This window comes from Anser brachyrhynchus, assembly GCF_964034855.1.
Source record: "Anser brachyrhynchus genome assembly, chromosome: 7".
Classification (NCBI taxonomy): domain Eukaryota; kingdom Metazoa; phylum Chordata; class Aves; order Anseriformes; family Anatidae; genus Anser; species Anser brachyrhynchus.
This window is the reverse complement of record NC_137701.1, coordinates 20,903,748-20,923,056: the sequence shown is the minus strand read 5'-3', so window position 1 is coordinate 20,923,056 and position 19,309 is coordinate 20,903,748. Positions and strand designations below refer to the sequence as shown.

The 19,309-nt window shown below is 44.7% G+C and overlaps 1 protein-coding gene across 4 annotated transcripts in view; it reads left to right on the top strand.

Moving 5' to 3' along the window:
- The window catches only part of GAD1 (glutamate decarboxylase 1), a 54,179-nt gene that overhangs the window by 2,901 nt on the left and 31,969 nt on the right, over nt 1–19,309 (top strand). For all 4 annotated transcript variants that reach the window (XM_080600981.1, XM_080600982.1, XM_080600980.1 and 1 more), the window contains 11 exons: nt 1,250–1,312; nt 5,442–5,600; nt 6,273–6,515; nt 7,364–7,454; nt 11,976–12,088; nt 13,460–13,575; nt 13,670–13,749; nt 13,954–14,008; nt 15,093–15,209; nt 15,370–15,434; nt 17,893–17,971. In XM_080600981.1, the coding sequence (XP_080457107.1) occupies nt 1,250–1,312; nt 5,442–5,600; nt 6,273–6,515; nt 7,364–7,454; nt 11,976–12,088; nt 13,460–13,575; nt 13,670–13,749; nt 13,954–14,008; nt 15,093–15,209; nt 15,370–15,434; nt 17,893–17,971 (1,181 nt within the window). The remainder of the gene's footprint in view (nt 1–1,249; nt 1,313–5,441; nt 5,601–6,272; nt 6,516–7,363; nt 7,455–11,975; nt 12,089–13,459; nt 13,576–13,669; nt 13,750–13,953; nt 14,009–15,092; nt 15,210–15,369; nt 15,435–17,892; nt 17,972–19,309) is intronic.

Below are 19,309 nucleotides of genomic sequence, written 5' to 3'. Positions count from 1 at the left end.
GGGGGCCGTGCGAGGAAGACGCCGGGAGGGAGAGCCCACCGCAGCAGCCAGCGCTGCCTTTCTCTTCCAGCCACATTTGACGGATTTAGACAATAGACTGAAGCCTCAGACTGCCAAAAAAAAATCGGGATGTTGTAAAGGGAGCGGGGAAAATGAATCAGATAAAGGGCGAAGTTACACCGATGGCTCGAAGCGGGTTCTTCCCCCTCCCTTACGTTTTATAAATGCTAATGCTACAGCTTCCTCTCAGCCCACGCTGAAGCCTGTAATCAAGCGAAATTTGGATGCTAATTGTAGCTTTTCAAAGCCTTGTGTTCCTAATTGCTCTGAATTCGCCTTGAGTTATTGAGGTGTGAGTGGGAAGCAGAGGCTGCTGCAGGTGGATAGAGAATCAGTTTACAGCCCTGCCGGGCAATTCCGGCTGTCGCCTACCAAAAATAAAAAAATAAATGGGGAGGCTCCATGCTATAAAGCACGCGAGACAAAGCGGGGGCAACAGTAAGAGACGAAAGGTTGTCAGGCGAGGCGGGGAATAGATTTTACCCCGAAAGGGCTGCCAGGCACGGCTCCGCTGCCATCACCCTGCGGCCGGGGGAGGGCTGGGCTTTCTCCCCGCCGGGGGGACGGGCACAGCGCCGGGCTGGGGGCCGGGCCGCCCCCTCACGGCCGGGCCTCCCCGGGCCCCCGGCCGCCGCCCCCCCGCTCAGGTGAGCCCAGCCCCAGCCCCATCCCGCCGCCCTCTCCCCCCAGGACCCACCGCTCCCCCCGGAGCCGCAGCGGCCGCCATGTCACCCGCGGGGAGGGGGCGGCCCCCCGGTCGCCGTGCCCCGGGGCGAGGCGGGCGCTCCCTCCACCTCAGCCCGGGGCTGGGGGGCCGGGAGCGTCTCCCATCACGGCTGCCCGCGGCCCGTCAGTCCGGCCGGGGCTCAGCGAGGCACGTCCCATCATCTAGTCAAATACTATTTTTCACCCAATTAATTCCTGAACTCGGCTGTGACCCCATTTCACGCCACTTTATTTTAAGCCGCCGCTTCCCTGGAGCCCCGCCAGCGCGTTCCGAGACGCCCCGCTGCCAGGAGCGCTCCCGGGGCGCCCCGTCGGGACGGGCCGTCCCCGAGGGGGCCGGGCACGGGGCGCCCCCCGAGGGGGCCGCGGGGGAAGCGCAGGGGCCGGGCTGCTCCGGGCGGTGCCGGCGGGGTCCCGGCCGGGGTCTCGCCGCCTCAGGGAACACCTCTGCTGTCTCTTGCAGCCTACGACTCGTGGTGTGGCGTGGCGCACGGGTGCACCAGGAAGATCGGGCTGAAGATATGCGGTAAGTCCGCCCGACCTCCAGACCCCGACCCCGCCCCGGGCGGCGGCCTCGGGCTCCCCCTGCCGGGCACGGAGCCTCCCCTCCACTCCGCTCCCCTCCGCGCCCCGGTCCCGCCGCCCTCCCGTGCGTTTGCTTCGGCCCCGGCGTTTTCCGCCGCCCCTCCTGCGACTGCCAGGGGTGCGAAGGCGGGGGGAGCGCCGGGCGGCCGGCGGGGGGAAGCCACGGGGGTTTGGCCGCCTCGCCGGCTGAAATTTTTCAGCCTTATCGGAGTAGAAAATACGGATCTCCTGGGGGAAAAAGATTAACGAGAGCCTTATTAAAGAGCAATTCGTCAGCTTGCTGCGCTGGTAAGATAGCGCTGGCAGCCAGTCAGCGCGCAGGCACATGAGATGCAGGAAGGGAAACAAATGCACAATCAGATCACAACGTTATAGCAAGAGATTCATTTGCAGATAACAAGCTGTCTTCCTTCTCCAGATTTCTCAGTAGCGCCTTCGCTTTCGGGGATAAACAGTCAAATTTTCATTTGCTGATGACGAGAATCGTTCAGCTTAGCCTGTGCCCCTTATGAATAGAAATTATTTCCGATTTCCCCCAGCTGCCTCATTTGGGAGGGGGCGGGGGATTATTTCCTGGGAGAAATGGGCTTTTATTCTAAGGAAAGACATGTCTGAGCCCCTTGCCCTACTCGCTCGAGTCGAAGCTAAACGTTTTGTTACGCGGAAGTTTGGACAGAAAAAGAATCAGGGTGCAAGTGTTTAACCCGGTATCTATTAGAGATCTCGTTGGTACCCGCAGGCGACATTAACGAGTAGTCGCTTAGTTCTATAAATAGCCCCTGATCCGCGTGTAATGGACCGTTTCCCTACCAGTCCCTTCAGTGGCTGGAGCGATGGGCTTTTTCATCATCATTTTAATTTAGCCCGGCAAGCAGAACTGATAAAGTAACGCACCGTTAGGCTCGTTCCATGTTGCTAGACTACCGGGGTTACAGGGGGACATCGCAGCTTCCCTCAATTTAGGCGTCAGATCAAACACACTGAAAATGAAATATCCCACCATTTTGGATTTGAGAGCGGCGAAAGAGAGCACAGCAGTGCCTTTGTGAAGGGAAATCAAAGCAAGCAAGGATGCTGTTGTGGTTTTGTTTTTATTTTGCTCGTTTTTAGCTTGCCTTTTCTGGCTGCTTTTTTTTCCTGTTTGACACGGAAAACATACCACGGCTAGTAACGGTGGTTCGGAATCATCGAGTTCGATCACGACTCGTATGAGCCCTCACACTGGGATCTAACACCTTCACGGAACAGAAAGGGAAGGCTGCCTTTGGTAAATATACAGAGTGAAGTATTGAGGATGCCAAAGATCCTAATTACGCGTGCTAAACCAGCTAACGTTCGACTATTAGAGCTGATTATCGCCTCGTCCTTACCTTCCACAAGACATTATTCTGGACCCTAAGCATTGTGCCGCTACAAAGCTGTAGAAAACTCAGATTTGTTCTTTCTGTGTACCACACGGAAATCGATTCATTTTGAACGCGAACTTGAAATAAGGGTTCAGCTCAAAGAGAGCGCAGGTCTTGAACAATGGGTCTGTCCTTCCACCCGTTTCCTATATTGTATTTGACATTCTCAGTAATTACGCACCCGAGATTTATGTGTCATTTCTTCTCAAACCACTGACCGATTTAAGGACGAGCTCCGTTCCTTTCTGTTTGAAAGCCACCGCCTGAAAAGAGCCCTGCGGCTGCCACACCCCCAGCCCCGTCTCCGCACGCATCCGCTTCGAAAAGATAACGCGTTTTGAAGAGGTCTCGGAGCATCACGGCGTGCAAAGCACGGGCAGATTGCCCCCCGCGCCCGGAGTTGCGGGCTGCACCTCTCGCTCCCACCCCGGCCGTTAACACCGCCGCTGGCACTGATTCTGCTACCGCCTGCTGCCGTCGGTGGAAGGACTCGACGTGGCAGAACTGCCCCGGATAAGGCGAACGGCTGAGTTCTCGGCAGCCCGCCGCGGCTCCCCCGCAGGCAGGTGGGCTTTCAGCAGCAGTGGTGGAGGCCCAGCCCGTAGCCGCAGCCCGTAGGATCGCCGCCGAGCCCCTCGCACGCTGCCTCCTGCCCAGCCTCGTTGTGAAACCACGCAGGATCTGTGGGCACTCCGGGGACCGAGGGGCTCCCTCGCCGGATCGGTCCCTGCCTTCAAAAGCTCGGTCCTTTTTGGTGTTCATCCATGCAAATACCTCCCAGCGGGGCACCTGCGGCATGCAGCTGGGGAGCGCTGCGCTCCCTCTCGCTGCGGGAGAGGTATTCCTGCCGAACGGCGTGCGCTGCTGCCTGCTGGGTCTCTCCTACTCCGGTCTCTTTTTTGGTTTGTTCGTTTCTTTCCACGCGGGGTACGGATGGCACGTCTTTCGGCACCCCCGCCCTCCGAGCGGCCCCTGCGGAGCTGCCCCCGCCGCCCGCCCCGAGCCCGACGGGGCCTGCCGAGCACGTCGCTCCTGCTGCTGCTCTCCCGCCGAGCGTCGCCGCCAGGAGCCCTGCGGAAAGAAGAGCGGCCAAACGAAGCACAACGAAGCCGCGGGACCTGGGGTGCAGGCGGTCACTCCGGAATTCAGTCCGGATCCGTCGCACCTAATTCGGTGTCAGCTGCGCGGCCCGATGAGCAGGCGAACAGCACTTGCTGGTGCAGGAGCCCGTGATCCGCTGCACGGGTCGTTGAAAGCAGTAACAAAACTGCATACAAATAAAGCTCCTCGGTCCCGCACTCCTAATTTCTGCAAGAAGAGAGATTCACTTAAATAGCTTGTCTCACAGAGCTCACGTCCCTCAAAGCATCGTAGAAGGAAACTGATGAGCGGAGCATGAAGAGGCAAAACGGCAGAAGCGCGCTGGACACAGCCACGAGAGGGGGCTGCGCTCCGGGGCTTCCTTCTCGGGGGCTGCCCCGAGCCTGTCGGGCCGGCCCAGCGGCTCGGGTCGCTTCCTTGTCCCGCCACCGCGCTGGGGGGGCCCGGCCGGGCCGCGGGAGCCGTCGGAGCTGCGAGGAGCCCGGGGCGTGCGGCCGGCGAGGAGCGGCGTCGGGGGGCGCGGACGGGCGAAGTGACAGCGCTGGCTTTCCCCGCTCCAACGTCTTCCTCTCTGGCGGCTGACCCCAGTCGCGAAGAGACCTGCTTTCAGTCGCTACTCGTTCAAAGCGAAACAGAGCAAGGAAACCTCCGGGGAGCGCGGTGCCCCCTCCGAGCGGTGCGGTGCCACCGCCTGCCCCGAACCCGGGAGCGCTCGGCGCAGCCGGGGAGGTCCCAAAGCCGCTGTCTTCGCTGCTGAGGGAAAGGCCGGCACGGTGCGTGTTTTAACGGGCTTGGATTCCGCGGGACAGATCCCGAGAAGCCGGTGGCACAGCTCCGTCCGGTTGCAGCCGGCTGGCCCCGCGTGGCTCCCGGGCCGGTGGCTCCGTCCCTGCTGTCACGCCGGCCGGTGGCGGCGGCCCCGGGCGCCCGAGCTGCGTGTCCGGAGAGAGCAGGGACCCCGGGGAGGATTGGGGTCGGTGTCGAAGCGCTTTCTCGGGCGGAAGATCCACGTCTCCTGGACACGTGCCGGTGCGGACATCATTCCCACTGGCACCGGGGAGGGGGCTTGGTGAGTGCTACCCGTGTCCCTAAGCCCTGGCGGGGGATGCTCCAGGACGGCTGCTCGCTCTCGTGTCTTTTGTGCGTGAGAGCACCGCGAGGAGAAGCAAAAGTGGCCCTGATTTTAATCATACATCATTGCCCCTGTCTGCTGGGTCCATAAACTTCGCCTGCAGGCTGAAATAGCATTGACTCATCCTGAACTCTCTTCCAGTGGCTGGTTACTGAAGTGGAATCTGTCTGATCGACTTAATAAGAATGTACCACTGCACTAAATGACAAAAATTTGTTTTTTGCATGGCTGGGTTTTTGCAGTTGATGGCGTTTTCAGCTCTCCCTCCTGGAGGCAAATAAACCCCATAAATACTCTTATTCCTGACCTCATTAGTTAGATCCAGAGCAAACACGGCTTCAAACTGGTGTCTAGAGAGCTGCTTTAGGTATTTCTAAACATGTTGGGAAGTGAGAAAACTCTGACCTGTGCACCTTGCAATAACAATGTAGGGTTCCTGCAAAGGACCAACAGTCTGGAAGACAAGGGCCGGATCGTGAGCTCCCTGAAGGAAAGGCAGTCCTCCAAGAGCCTGCTGGCGTGTGAGAACAGCGAGAAGGAGTCCAGGTTCCGGCGCACCGAGACAGACTTCTCCAATTTGTATGCTAGAGGTAAACGCTCTTTGCAGCTTCTGCGTGCTCCAGCCCTGTCACGTCCCCTAGCAGTCTGCCCTCGCCTCCCCTGCGAGTGCAGCCACCTTCAGACCGTGCTTTTGCTTGGCTGCTTTTGAAGGAAGCTGTGACCGTGTTTGCTAAGGGCCGCACTGGCGATGTTTAAAAGTTTCCTGAAATGCACGTTTATGTACCTTGGGCTGATCTGCAGCTCAGCTCCAGCTGTTCCTCCGGGGTCACTCCAGAGCCAGCTCCCAGGAGGAGAGCAATTTCGTATTTTATTTCCTCCTCAACAGATCAGCAATGAAACGGTCTGTGATTGCTAGCTACGGGGAGGGTGGGGAAGAGAAATCAATCTCTTTTTATTATTATTATTATTTATTTATTTGTTTGTTTTCGGGGGAGGAAGCGGGCCAGGTGAAGGGCGGCTGCGGGGCTTTTGGCTCCCGGGGCTGAGCGCCCCGCCGTTCCCGCAGGTGACCCGGGCTCGCCCTTCCCCACCGGGAGAGGGGCCCCGGGGCAGCGGCCGGTTTCGCTGTGCCCCGTCCCTCCCTGGCCAGGCTGAGCCGGGGCCGCAGCGTCCAGGTCCCGGGAGGGCTGCGGGCGGCCGGGGCTGCTTCATCTCCGCCTCTCGCTCCCAAAGCAGGCGCTGACGGCTGGTTTGCCCCGCAGATTTGCTGCCCGCCAAGAACGGCGAGGAGCAGACCATGCAGTTCCTGCTGGAGGTCGTGGACATCCTCCTCAACTACGTGAGGAAGACGTTTGACAGATCCACCAAAGTGCTGGACTTTCATCACCCGCACCAGCTCCTGGAGGGCATGGAGGGCTTCAACCTGGAGCTCTCGGACAACCCCGAGTCCCTGGAGCAGATCCTGGTGGACTGCCGGGACACGCTCAAGTACGGGGTGAGGACAGGTGGGTTCTCGCACTGCTCCGGAGAGCCTCTCGTGAGGAGAGCGGGCCCCGGGGGCTCAGCGCGAGCCGTGCGCCGCCCGCCCCTGGCGGCAGGGCTCGGTGCTGTTTGCAGAGCCCAGAAACAAGTTTTTAAGACGTAATCTCTTTCACTTGATGAAATGCGAGCTGTCTGTATCTCCGGGGAGCAATATCATTAGGTAAATGAGGGCATAAATGACACCGAATTTGCAGTTTTTCTTCTTTATGTTCGCCAGACGTTTAATGAAAAGAGACTGAAATCCTAGGAATCATCAATAAAGGACCCTGTGGATTTCAGCCCATTACACCGGGGCCCCGCCTATTCAGGCCCTTCCCAATCAGCCGGCGGTGGCCGCCTACAGCCTCTTCCCTTATCGCGGAGCTGTAGCCCGCTCCTCAGAGCCAGGGCCGCTTCGTGTCGGGCTCAGCGAGGGGCTTCGCCGGCGACAGCCCCTCACCGCCGTGTGGGGCCGCCATGGCGGGAAGGCTGCCAGAGGGAGGCCGTTGCGGGGTGTGCGGGGGGTCCGATATATTCGACGGCGCCTGGCCGCGTTTGGATTCCGTGCCCCTAGCGAAGGGGCGAGTATTTGGCTGCCGAGGCCGGCCGGGCAAAGCTCGCCTTAACGGCAGCGGGGCCGCAGCCCGGCCCGCTCCGTGAGGGCGGCGAAATGGCGGCTGAGCTGAGGAGCCGTCAGGGCCCCAGCCGCAGCGAGGCCGTGGGCGATGTCTGGGCCTCCTCGCCCCCCGAGCCGAGGGACGCTGCTGGGTTGGAATGGAAGCTTTAGGGACAGCCCTGGGGTTGTGCTGAGCCGCTCTCAATTGTCTTTCAGGTCATCCGCGCTTTTTCAATCAGCTCTCCACAGGACTGGACATCATTGGCTTGGCTGGGGAGTGGTTGACATCGACTGCTAACACAAACATGTAAGCAGTGTCTTGCCAGCTTCTGTGCCTCGTGCTGTGGTTAAAGGGGTTGTCATCTGTCACGGTAGACGTGCATCGTTATAGATGTGTAGTTATCAGCTTTAAATGCTGACTGCTGTATCTTCAATAAAAGTGTCACCCATGACAGTAATACAGACCAAATAGTTACATGAAGCTGAACAGTTTCATATTTCTGATAAATACAATGCAAATATCCCAGAGCGTGTGGTGAGTAAAATAAGCTGATTCTAATATAATATTAACATTCTGATTCTAATAGAGAGGTTTTATCTTCTCTTGGACTAGTCTTTATCTTTTCCATACTTTTTTTTAAAAGATTTGTCTTTAAACTGAGTAATTCTGCATTTAATAACAGTAGAATACAACATAAGCACAACTCTTGCATTTTCTCCTGTTGACTTCAGAGGTAAGACTTGGGCCGCCACCTTTTCCTGTGCATGTGCTGGTAAAGAAGTTGCTTCTGGGTGACTTCAAAAGGGTTAAAAATGTAACACTGGAAATTAGTTTGATAGTAATGAAGGAATTACCCACTCTAAGATTTGTTAAAGTCGTGTATAAATAAAGTGCTAAAAAGTAAAAATTTACTTCTACAACCTATCAGTGAGAAAACTTCCTATTTTATTTTTTTTACATCAAAAGGAATGAAACCTTCAAAAAAGTAAGTGCAAGGTGTTGCTCTGATTTTTTTTCAACAGTGTCATTTGTGAAGAAAACTTTCTGATGGTTTTTATTTCTGCATTGATTTGTATATATTCCAAAATGTGCTGGGACTCTAAATATTTGGCAGGTAACTGCCTTCTGTTTTAGCCCTGTATTGGATGTGTTTTAACTGTAAAGCTACCTCTAGTCTGGGTAGTTTGTTGCTAATTGGCAGAACACAGGAAATGTATCTGCAGAACTGAAAATGAACAGTTTTCCCTGGTCCATCCATGAATAAATGGTTCATTAAGTATAGCTGATCACTAGCAGCTCTGTGTAGATTAGGAGCTGTGCCTGTTTTGTGACATTAGCAGTAAAGAAAATTGCATAAGGTGCTCCAGCCAAAACCAACCCGCTCTTTACAATTATCATCTTTCCAATTAGTTTTGTTTGCTAAAAATTGCTGTAAGAGATTCAGATCTAAGAGCTGACTAGAGGAAAAAAAAAACACAACAAACAAACAGTAGCAACATACATTTTAATTGTAAAACTGCTAGTACAGGGTTTTTTTTTTTTCATTCCTAGGACCATAAATAAAAGCTAAAACAATTCTGATGACATTTCTAAAATAAAACCTTGATTAAATGTTTTTGTCACATAGGAACAACATACTTTAAAGTGTCACTTTTTTGCAGACCTCATTTTCTTTGACTGACTTAGTTATCCCAGCTTAGCTATCTTTCGTAATCAATGAAATTGCACAAGGATAACAAGGCAAATCAGAATTCAGCTCTGTGGCAGACTTTGATAATCTTATGAAATGTTACCATCATTATTAAAAACATCATGCTTAGTTCTGTAAGAGTAACTCTTTTATGAGGTTCCTTTTGTCTTATTTTGGTTTTAAAAGTATGTTTTTAAATAGCTAGTTCTGTAAAGCTAGTTTCTGATCCATTTGTACTTTAAACATGAAGCTATCTTGAAAACACTTTTCTGCAAGTGTTAAAATTGAATCTGTTTGTTTGATGTTTATCAAATGGAAAATGGTTTGCTGAAAAGAGAGCAACATACCAAGGTCAACATGATTTGCTTTAAAGTAACACAGTAATTGCAAGTATAGTTGAAGCAAGATGTTTGTAAAATACAATTTAAAGAACTGACAAGGTTATTAACAATAGCCATACTGATTCTTCAAGCTCTGGGGAACATATCACTTGTTCTGAGTGGTGTTCCAGCATGGAAGAGCAGGTTCTGACCTTTATCTGGAAACCGTTCTAACCTATTTCAGTTACACAACCGTGTAACGTGACAGTAACACTGGATTGTGGTAGGGTATGTCTTCAATTTGCCGTTTTTCATTTCCCCCTATAAACACTACTTAAATTTTTAGTGTACAGTTAGAAGAATACATATTTTCTTTCTCAAATGGATTTTGAAAAAACATCTGTATTTTCTAAAAAAAGTTATATTCTCGTTAGGAAGCGTTCCTTAAATGTCACTGTGAAGATGTCATATTAAATTAAACATAATAAGCTTCCCACATTGACTCGGAAATAATGTATCAACATGCTATTCATAGCTCAGTCACTGAACATAAGGCTTTCTGGGTGGAATTTCAGGAGCTGCTATTACTCACTCAGCTCTAGGGATCTGTAGTATGGGGAGCTCGCTCACCACACGGCAGCCACCTGAGGTTAGAGAGCAATAATGCTGTCTGGAAGTTCGCTTTATGCCACCTGTTAGTCGAGATGAGAGAACTATGTTGATAGTATTGGATTTATGCGTTTGTGCATAAATATGCATATTTATGAAAAAGTAACATATAAAATAATCTAAAATGCTTTATATTTGTGCTCAGAATGCTTTTTTTAAATATTGGGAAATGAGAACAGGGAGAGAATGGTTTGTCCTAATAAAAATGCTTCTGCCTTTAGGTGAGGGCAGAATTAAGCCAGCGCTACGCACTACCAAGCTAAAACCATTATTTTATTCTGTTAGAGAAGACCTGAGACTCATGACTGTTTTAGTTAATTCATAGAAATGTCTGTACAGGTTGTAACTGTATGAAAAAAATCTAGTCAGTATTTTTTTTTTTCAGGAGAATGGTTCTAAAGTAGGACAGTTCCTTATGAGCCAAACACATTTTCTGCATTTTAGCAAAATTTTCAAAATCATTGAAGTTTAAAACAAGTTGGACTGACCTTGAGCAAGTTATTATTTTCAAAATCTTAGCCACCTTCTCGTATAACTGCTGTGGTCTTGTCATTTATAATCATCCACAGTTGGTTTTTGACTTCTTTGTAAGCCTTTGGAGACTCAGAAAATAATTACATAATAAAATAAATAAATTCTATTTTACTTGCTTCTCAGTATAATTTAAATCTCCCGTGTGATCATTTAGTATTTTGAATACAAAAAAAAAAAAGCTTAATATTTTATACTTTCTGTACAAGCCATTGAGTCTTCCAGGAAGTATTTAGGGATCAGTGTGCAAGATCTCAAAATAAAAATAAAAATGCATTTAAACTGCTGGAAGAAAATCACATTGACTTAAGTATGTCCTGTATTAGGCTACACTAGTTTATACACTGCTGAGCTCTTTTTGGCTTCAGTTGGACATTCAGCCTAAATAAAGGTTGGAATATGTCTTAGACTTGCAGTATGTAAAAAAAAAAACACAAACCAAAATGAGCTGTCATGCTTTTGCTACTGAGGAGATTGCAGACACCAACTAGTTTGTTAATTTTGTGTTTCTGTAATTATTGGCAGCACCCAAATTCCAGATCCGCGTTCAGCTATTTCTGACAGTTCTGATGATGATCAAAGCAAAATAAGCAGTATTTTTGCTTCTCAAAATAGCAATGATAATAATTAGAAAAAAAATATGAAAGTTAGTATTTTAAACTCAGCAGTGTATATATAAATAAAAGACAAGCTTTCAGGCATAGCATGTCTCCTCAAGGTTTGCCATACTTATTATCAGTGTCATTTGAGTATTAAAGAAACAACGTACATATTCGTAAAATTGTACAAGTGGAAGGCATAAATGATCAGTCAGATCCAGTGTTAGGGTGTCGTATTCTTAAAGATTCTGTTAAAAATCACAGATTAATTGTTTAGTTCCTTTCTGCTTCTGCCTGCACCTGCCCCCCCCAACTCTTCTTTTTTTTGGTATACACAGCAAGCAGTTTATTTACAGCAGTAGCAATTTATCCAAAAAAGGGTTGTATGGCTGTCACTTTCCATCCACAGAGCTGTCTGTGACATCATGGCATACCAGACTATGCCGTGTGTTTTGCCCTCATTAAATGGGTACAACAGTTGACTGCTGTCTTGTTTTTTTTGTAATTGTTAATTAGAAAATCATCATTTTTAATTACTCTTGACAGTTATTGATCACATGGTATTGTAGAAATAAGTTGTCCTTGGAGATCATCAACGGAATAAATCCACATAATTAATTGTATTTAGACTTTAAAGCCCTAGCTCAATACTTCTAATTATGGCTGTGGTTAGCTCAGTGAAGTTCACAGTTTTCATAAGGAATTGGCACTTTGGGAGACAAATGTGTGACAGCACAGCAGTCCCCGGCACACTGATGATAAACATTAGGTCTCATGTTGGTTATAATAGAAAAGTTATTGATACTGCAGGTCTTTATTGACCAATATTTCACATATTGTCTTCCTGAGGATTTTTGCTTGTGTAAAGTTTGCTATATCAGATGCTTCAGATTCCTAAATTTTTTTTCTATGAATTGAGTATTTTCACGTTTCTAGTTTTCAATTTAGACTGGGAATTGATTGTGTGTTTTGGAATCTATATTTAATTTTGTTTATTTTGTTTGCTTTATCCATGTAGGTTTACATATGAAATTGCCCCTGTTTTTGTTCTCATGGAACAAATAACTCTTCGAAAGATGAGAGAGATTATTGGATGGTCGAATAAAGATGGTGACGGAATATTCTCACCTGGTGGGTTTTTCTCTTTTGTTTTTGTTGATTTGACTAAAGCTTCAAATGTTCAAATAAACAGAAGCCGTGTCTGAATGTCCACATTCTGCTTGAAATATCTTCAAGACAAAATGACACGTCAGTTTTAGAAGTATGAATTTCCCACCTGAAGTACATGCTTTGTTCAAACATCCCACGAAAAAAGGTTGAAAAAAATGATTTTTTATCTTTGGGTATGTCTGTCTATGATGGCTGACATTTTTAAAGCTTAATTATGAGCTCTGGCACATAATTAGGCATTTAGACACCCCTTCTCATGTCATTTCTGGAGGTGCTGACCTGCAGAACCACAACTTCTTCTGACCAGTTGTTCTTGAGAGTCTTAAGAAAAGGGACTGTATGTTACTTTCTGGGGCATAATTTTCCCAGAAATCCAACTGGATTCTCAAAAGTATCATTCTGAAGACCAAGCCAAAGCATCTTCCCATGAAGGCAGTATAAAAGCCATTAACAGTGTCAGAAAAGACTGGGAAACCATGTGGAAGCAGGGGCACCCAGCAGAACTCCAGATTTCTGGGTTTGTTGTTCAAGGGAAGCCATCCTGTTTCAGAGGATGAAGGGCAAATTCCAGCTCCTTTTAGAATAGCCTACGTAAAATCCAGGAATGCACTCTTGCTTGGTCTCTAGTCCCACCTGCAAGAAAAATACAGATTTTGCCCAGTGTTCTAGTTGATTAAGAAATAGTATAGGAAGAAATTTCCCAAAACTTTATGGGTAAGGTTCTTCTTACTAAATCTTATCTGCATTGTTCAACTGAGCTAGTTGTCCTGTGCTCGTTTTAGAAGAAAAGAAAGGGAAATTGATATTTTCTTTCAATTCACATTCTTCAAAAATAAGTATCGAAATATTCTAGCTGAGTCACAGTCTGCAAAGTGACTCTTTCCTTTAACTGACTAGAAAGGAAGCTTAGGATAACTACCTGAGCTGTAGAAACCTACCTGTTAGCATCTAGTTCTATATCTTCAATGAGACAGGATAAATCTATCCAGTATGTGACATTTCTTCAGACACAAAGAATTCAATAACTTCCTGTTTTTCATGCTAACAAGAAGCTGTCATGCAAAAGCAATGAAATGAAAACTGACCTTTTTAGGAATGTGTTTCAAAATATTAGCAATTGAAAGAGATGATAGATTATCAGTATGGCTTTATAGAGCATCTGTCCCTATGCTGTTTAGACAGATGACTACATATTTTGGAGATTTGGTTTTTCATAGTTCACTGTCACTTTCACTGATAATACAAGTGAGTCTTGTATGTCTTTGGTCTAATACGATTTTTTTTCTCATTATCACTGTTTTAGTCTTCATTCATTTATTTGTTCATTCACAGGAGGAGCTATTTCCAACATGTACAGCATAATGGCTGCACGCTACAAATATTTCCCTGAAGTCAAAACCAAAGGCATGGCCGCAGTCCCTAAACTGGTTCTCTTTACCTCAGAACATGTGAGCTCAATACTCTGTTAACTTACTGATGTATATTGTGAAGACATTTCATTATTAAATAACTACTCCATTAAATGTGCGTGGTTTCCTTCAGAGTCACTACTCAATAAAGAAAGCTGGAGCTGCACTTGGATTTGGAACAGACAACGTGATCTTGATAAAATGCAATGAAAGGTAGGATGGATGCTAATGTTTTGATATATTAAATGTGTTCATCTGTTAAATTCCTTTTATTGTACTTAAGGACTGGTTCAATACAGTGTGTCAAGTTGCTAATAGCCTGTTGAGAAAATCCTATTAAATTATTTCAACTGTAGCTAGTATTTCTCTATGCACTCTTTAATTTTCTTTGTCTTTCTGTTTCTACAATAATTACAGAGGCAAAATAATACCAGCTGATTTGGAAGCAAAAATTTTGGAAGCGAAACAAAAGGTTTGCGTTTTAAAAAAAATAGTGCTTAAATATTTAGCTTAGTAAAATGTGTTACCTCTTCCTTTGAAGGCTGAGGATTAACATTAAACAAACATATTATAATAATATAAATGTTATAATAACATTTTTCATCTGTTTAATTATACACTTCTATATTGCTTAGGGAATTATCTTGCCATGGTTTCCATTTACTATTAAAAGTCTCTCGCTCTCTCGATCACACTTTTGACCCACATCTGTATTTTATGAATTTTTAAAATAATTTTCTGTGTGGAAATAATATGGAAAAATACTAAAACACGAAACTGAAACTACTTTTATCCAAACTTTAAAGTTTAGTTAAAAACATCAAAAATTCTGTTAGACGTTAGTCCTAAAAATTCCCTTAGATTCCATGTGTGAAGCTGCAGGGTCAGTGACTATACCTAGTAAGTTTAATTTTTTGAAGCATTTATTATTATTTCTTGAATCAGCACAACGAAAAATCCATTAATTTTATATAAAAACACCAAAGTTAGAGGTATCAAGATTTTTCTTGATTTTTTATTTTCTTTATACTTGGAATTGCAGTTCACATTTATTTAACCTAACTCAAAATTGTCTCATTTTGATCTTATAGTTCTACATTTAATACTTCTGTTTCAGATGGCTTTGTTCTGCTCTATTCTGTTTGTCAGTAGATAAAGATTAAAGGAATAACTTCAAGCTTTCAAATCACAATTTACACATTTAATTATTTTTCCTTTATATTTCTATAAAAGTCTCAGCTGTAGTTGACTATTGCTAGTGTGCTACTTTAAATCTCCTCACCAGAAAGAATTAGAGAAAATAATATTCTCTACCTTCTGAGTAGTTAATTTTGTGGACTTGAAGTGCAATAAAAACAGACAGTTTGTTCCTACTTTGCAGTCAGTTTTTCAGTTTCTGTTGGTGCTTGTGTGTGCTTTTCATGTGGGAAGAAAAACATTTTCAGACAGGAAAGTGGGGTAGCAACATTTCTAAAATGGTTTTCATGTTTTTTGTTTGTTTTTGTTTATCTGAAAGAGGCTGGATTTTATCGTTAATACTGTTATTTTTATTGTAGGGATACATTCCTCTCTTTGTAAATGCAACCGCAGGCACAACAGTATACGGAGCCTTTGATCCAATACAGGAGATTGCAGATATATGTGAAAAATATAACCTCTGGCTCCATGTAGATGTAAGTACCTTACTCACATGCTGTTATTAAGGCAATAGAGGATTTTAGTTTACACATTTTGTCTTGAATTAAAATATTTATTATTATATCCTGAGTAAATTAAAATATGTTAGGCTTTTCAAAACAACAACTCTTCTCTTTTTATTCCTATCTCTTCCAGGCTGCTTGGGGAGGTGGACTCTTAATGTCCCGAAAGCATCGTCATAAATTGAATGGAATAGAAAGGTACTTCATGCTCCTTATTAGTAATCTTGTTATTTAAGTAATTTTGTAAGGTACATGACACTTCACAGATTCATGAAAAGACTCAGACTCAGGAGTCCCATATATACTCTTTGGCATAGATGTTTCCACATCCAGTGATGATAAGACTGTAGTTTGTAGAGGATGCTGTATTCGTAGTACCATGGGCATGTTTATCTCTAGACTTTCCCTGAAACTACTCTATCATAAAAGGCTGCCCATCTGAATAAAAATCAGAACAGTAACGAAGAACCAGAAACATAAGGTCTTTCCCATCACTGCAGGTATCAACTTCCAGGGAATCAAAAAAGGATTCGAAACAAACTCTACCCATGTACTCTCAAATTAGCACAAAATTTCTTCCTTGAGCCAGCTGTGCTGCATGTGGGCACTGTATAAAGGTATAAAATAAGAGCACTGAACAAAGTTCTTCATTAGATAGACTTTCCCAGTGGTGGTCATTTCATACTGTAGGTAAGATTAAGTACAGGATAAAAAACGATGTATGGAAAGACTGGTAGGAAAAGCACATGGACCCTTCTGGCACAAAGTGGGATGTTGTAGTAAGAGAACTCCAAAACAGCAGAACAGTATAAGCCTCTGCCCAGTGCAATTTGCCAGTCACTCATGTTATGGCAACATGTCTAATATGAAGTTAGTATTATAAAACAATTTCCTTAAGCTACACTGGTTTAGTCGAAGTAGTTTGGCACACCTCTTCTGATGTGAGGTAAACCCAAAGGTGCTAACTCAGGCAGTCAGCTTAGTTAATTAGCAAATATTGAAAACAGCAGGCCACGAAGCATGATATTATTTCTTTTCTATCAGCTTGTACTATCTTCAAACGTGGGGTGGGGCTCACATGTACCATGTAATTGACTGTCACAGGCCCCAGCTGGGGTCTGTTGCTCACACTCAGGCAGACTTGGACTGCCCAGAGACATGGACATAGGAGGACTGGCATGCTGCAACGGGTACATAGCTTGGATTGTTTGCAGGAGGATAGCCTCTGGCTGTTTGGCTGTGCAGAATAGAGAATGATGTTTTCATGTTAAAATAAACCAAATGCTTCTTTTGAATGCTACTTGAAATTGCCTTTCTTTGGAACCCTGAAAATTAAATGAATGTGCAAATCTGAAACCATAGCACTCTCAGAAGGAAACAAGCTGTTATATAAAGTTCCCGTTTCTTGACTACTCCATCTGAACTGTTATTGAAGTTTTTAAAAAGATACTTGACTCCTAGGTCCGATCTCTAAAGAGACACCAGCTGAGCTATTAACCCACTGGTCTGCACTGCCTAAGAAGACTTAGAGGGAGGGTGAGCTCCCCAGGTGCAGCCCAGGCTGCCCTGTTCTTTTGGCCAAGGTGTGCTACTATCTAACCTAGCGCAGATGAAAATTGGAATTGTATCTGGGGTATTTGTGGAATCAGTTGTCCTCAGACTTGGGTGAAGGAGTTGTGTTGAAGAGGAAATGTGGAACAGAGGAACTGTGGTTTCGTCTGTGTCCTCTGTGAGACAGGGATGGGAGAGGAGGAAATCTCTTTGAACTTTCTTTAAACCAGATTGTGTTAACATCTGTATAGTCTGTGAAATGTCATTATATGGTTTCCTCTTCTGGAACATGCAGTGAATCAAGAGGACATTTGGTAATTAATAACTTGGGGTGTAGAGGTCAGTGGACATACAATGGTGATACATTTATTTTAGCATCATCGTTAAACTGTCTAGGACGATATATTAAAATACAGAGCATCTTATCTGTTTGACAAGTAAATTAGGTTATCTTATGCATCCACTTGTGCTTACACATAAGGAGTTTTAACCTTTACGTGCAGAATGATAGGATTGTAAAGTTTTATAGCCTTTTAACAGTCCATAGACTTGACAAGGTAGTATAGAAAAGGCCTCTTATGGCTCTACCTGGAGCAGCAGATAAGCATTAGAAGTATATTTTGCTTTGCTTTAAACCTTTCCAGCAGCTGTTCGGCAAAGAACTGTATTTTCCCAGTGCTTCATATTATTTCCTTAATTCTTTGCTTCATCCCCTTGTTAGTACCTTGAATCAAAAATAACCTGTCAGACCATTTCTGGTAGGTTTGTTAGTGCTATTTCTAGAATTGGACATGTCTGGGGATGAAGTTATTATTTCAGCTAATCAGCATAGTCTGACATTAATTATCTGGTATTAATAATAATAGAAACTAAGCAGAAGTTTGATATTAAAGAGTTAATGTGCATAAAATTCCTTTCCTGGATGATACAGCTGGGAAAGGAGACATCTGAGATAGTAATGATCTCCTTAATGAAATAAGCTGGTCAAAATCTCCATACATTTCCAGCTAAAAGCAGAAAACTAAAGTGACTACTCAAGGTTGAGTTTCTGTTTTCCAGACCTAGCTGAATGTATTTTTTATTTGTTTGTTTGTTTTGTTTGTAGAGCCAATTCAGTCACTTGGAATCCACACAAGATGATGGGAGTATTGTTGCAATGTTCCGCCATTCTGGTCCGGGAGAAGGTCTGCTTTATATTTAGTGATTATGCAGTTTAAAAAAAAACTGTAACTATCAAACCCTAATTCTCAAAAGAATAGGGCAAAATCCATTTAATTTCAAAACTTCTTTTGGAAGGGATAATCATGTGGATTTATATTGTGTTTAGGAAATTTTTGTTTGTTTTTCTTTTTGTCAAAGCTGTTGACAATATGGGTCAGATACTCAGCTGTTGGATCTTTGCATATTTTAAGAACAACACTACAGCCATGCTGGTCCATTTCATCTGAGCATCTGCCCCTTTGTTCCCATGATATACTGAACATACAGCCTTGGTTTTAGTAATTGGTCACTGTCTAAACTGCTTACTTGAAAAGCAAGTGTTTTACCTTCCACGGTAATTTAAAAGTTTCTCAATTTTGTCAAAAGCAAGCCATCCTGCTTTATTTATTTTTAAAAACACATAATCCATATGTGTAAATACATACTATGTATTTTTAGGGCTTCCTTCTAGATTCTCTGTTGCCATCAATGCAAGACTTGTCTTATTTCTCTTGTTATAAGTATTTTCTTTAGGTAATAAAAAAAAAAGTCATGCCATCTGTGGATAGGACTACTTTTTTATATATTTTTTTGCTATTTTCTAACATGTCGTTTGCTACTAGAAGATGTTTGTTGAGGAAGTGGTGCCAGTCTGTAGAGCAGAGATGTAGGTATTGTAGGGTTCAGTCCTAGATCAGCCATTTGTTTTCCAGGTGACCCATCTCTAAACTGAACACTTCCCATGAAGTGTTATACTTGCCTTTATAAAGCACTTTGAGATCTATTGGAGGGAAGCACTAGCCATTATTTAGTGGCATGCATGCTTATCATGCAAATTGTTGCAGGATTTTGGCAAAATTATTCTCTGTGGAGGAATTTTGATGCGTGTTTTTGTGTTCATCAGCTACAACTGTGGTCTTTGACATTCTTAAAAAGACCACTAATATGTTCTAAAGAAGATGCAGACCGCTTTAGAAATGTTGCATATATAAACTCTGTAACATACAGGAATTTTCTCCTTTGTGTTTCCTTCAGAGATCCTTACTTGTAGCCCGTAGATCTCTATTGGTCTGTAGATCATCGTTTTAAAGGCTGTAATGCACTCCTTCTCATTGTTTGCTTATTTTAAAATATTTCTAAGCAAAAAACATCCAGTTTAGATCATCTGTGTTTATAGTTATCACTAATGCTAAGTATCATTAAGCTGGAAAATATATGAAGTTGGAGCCTTTGATTTTTTTTCTAAATTTTCTGTAGCTATATGCAACACTGAGAAACCACAACTTTATTCTAGTGTATAATTTAATACATCTAATGTTTTA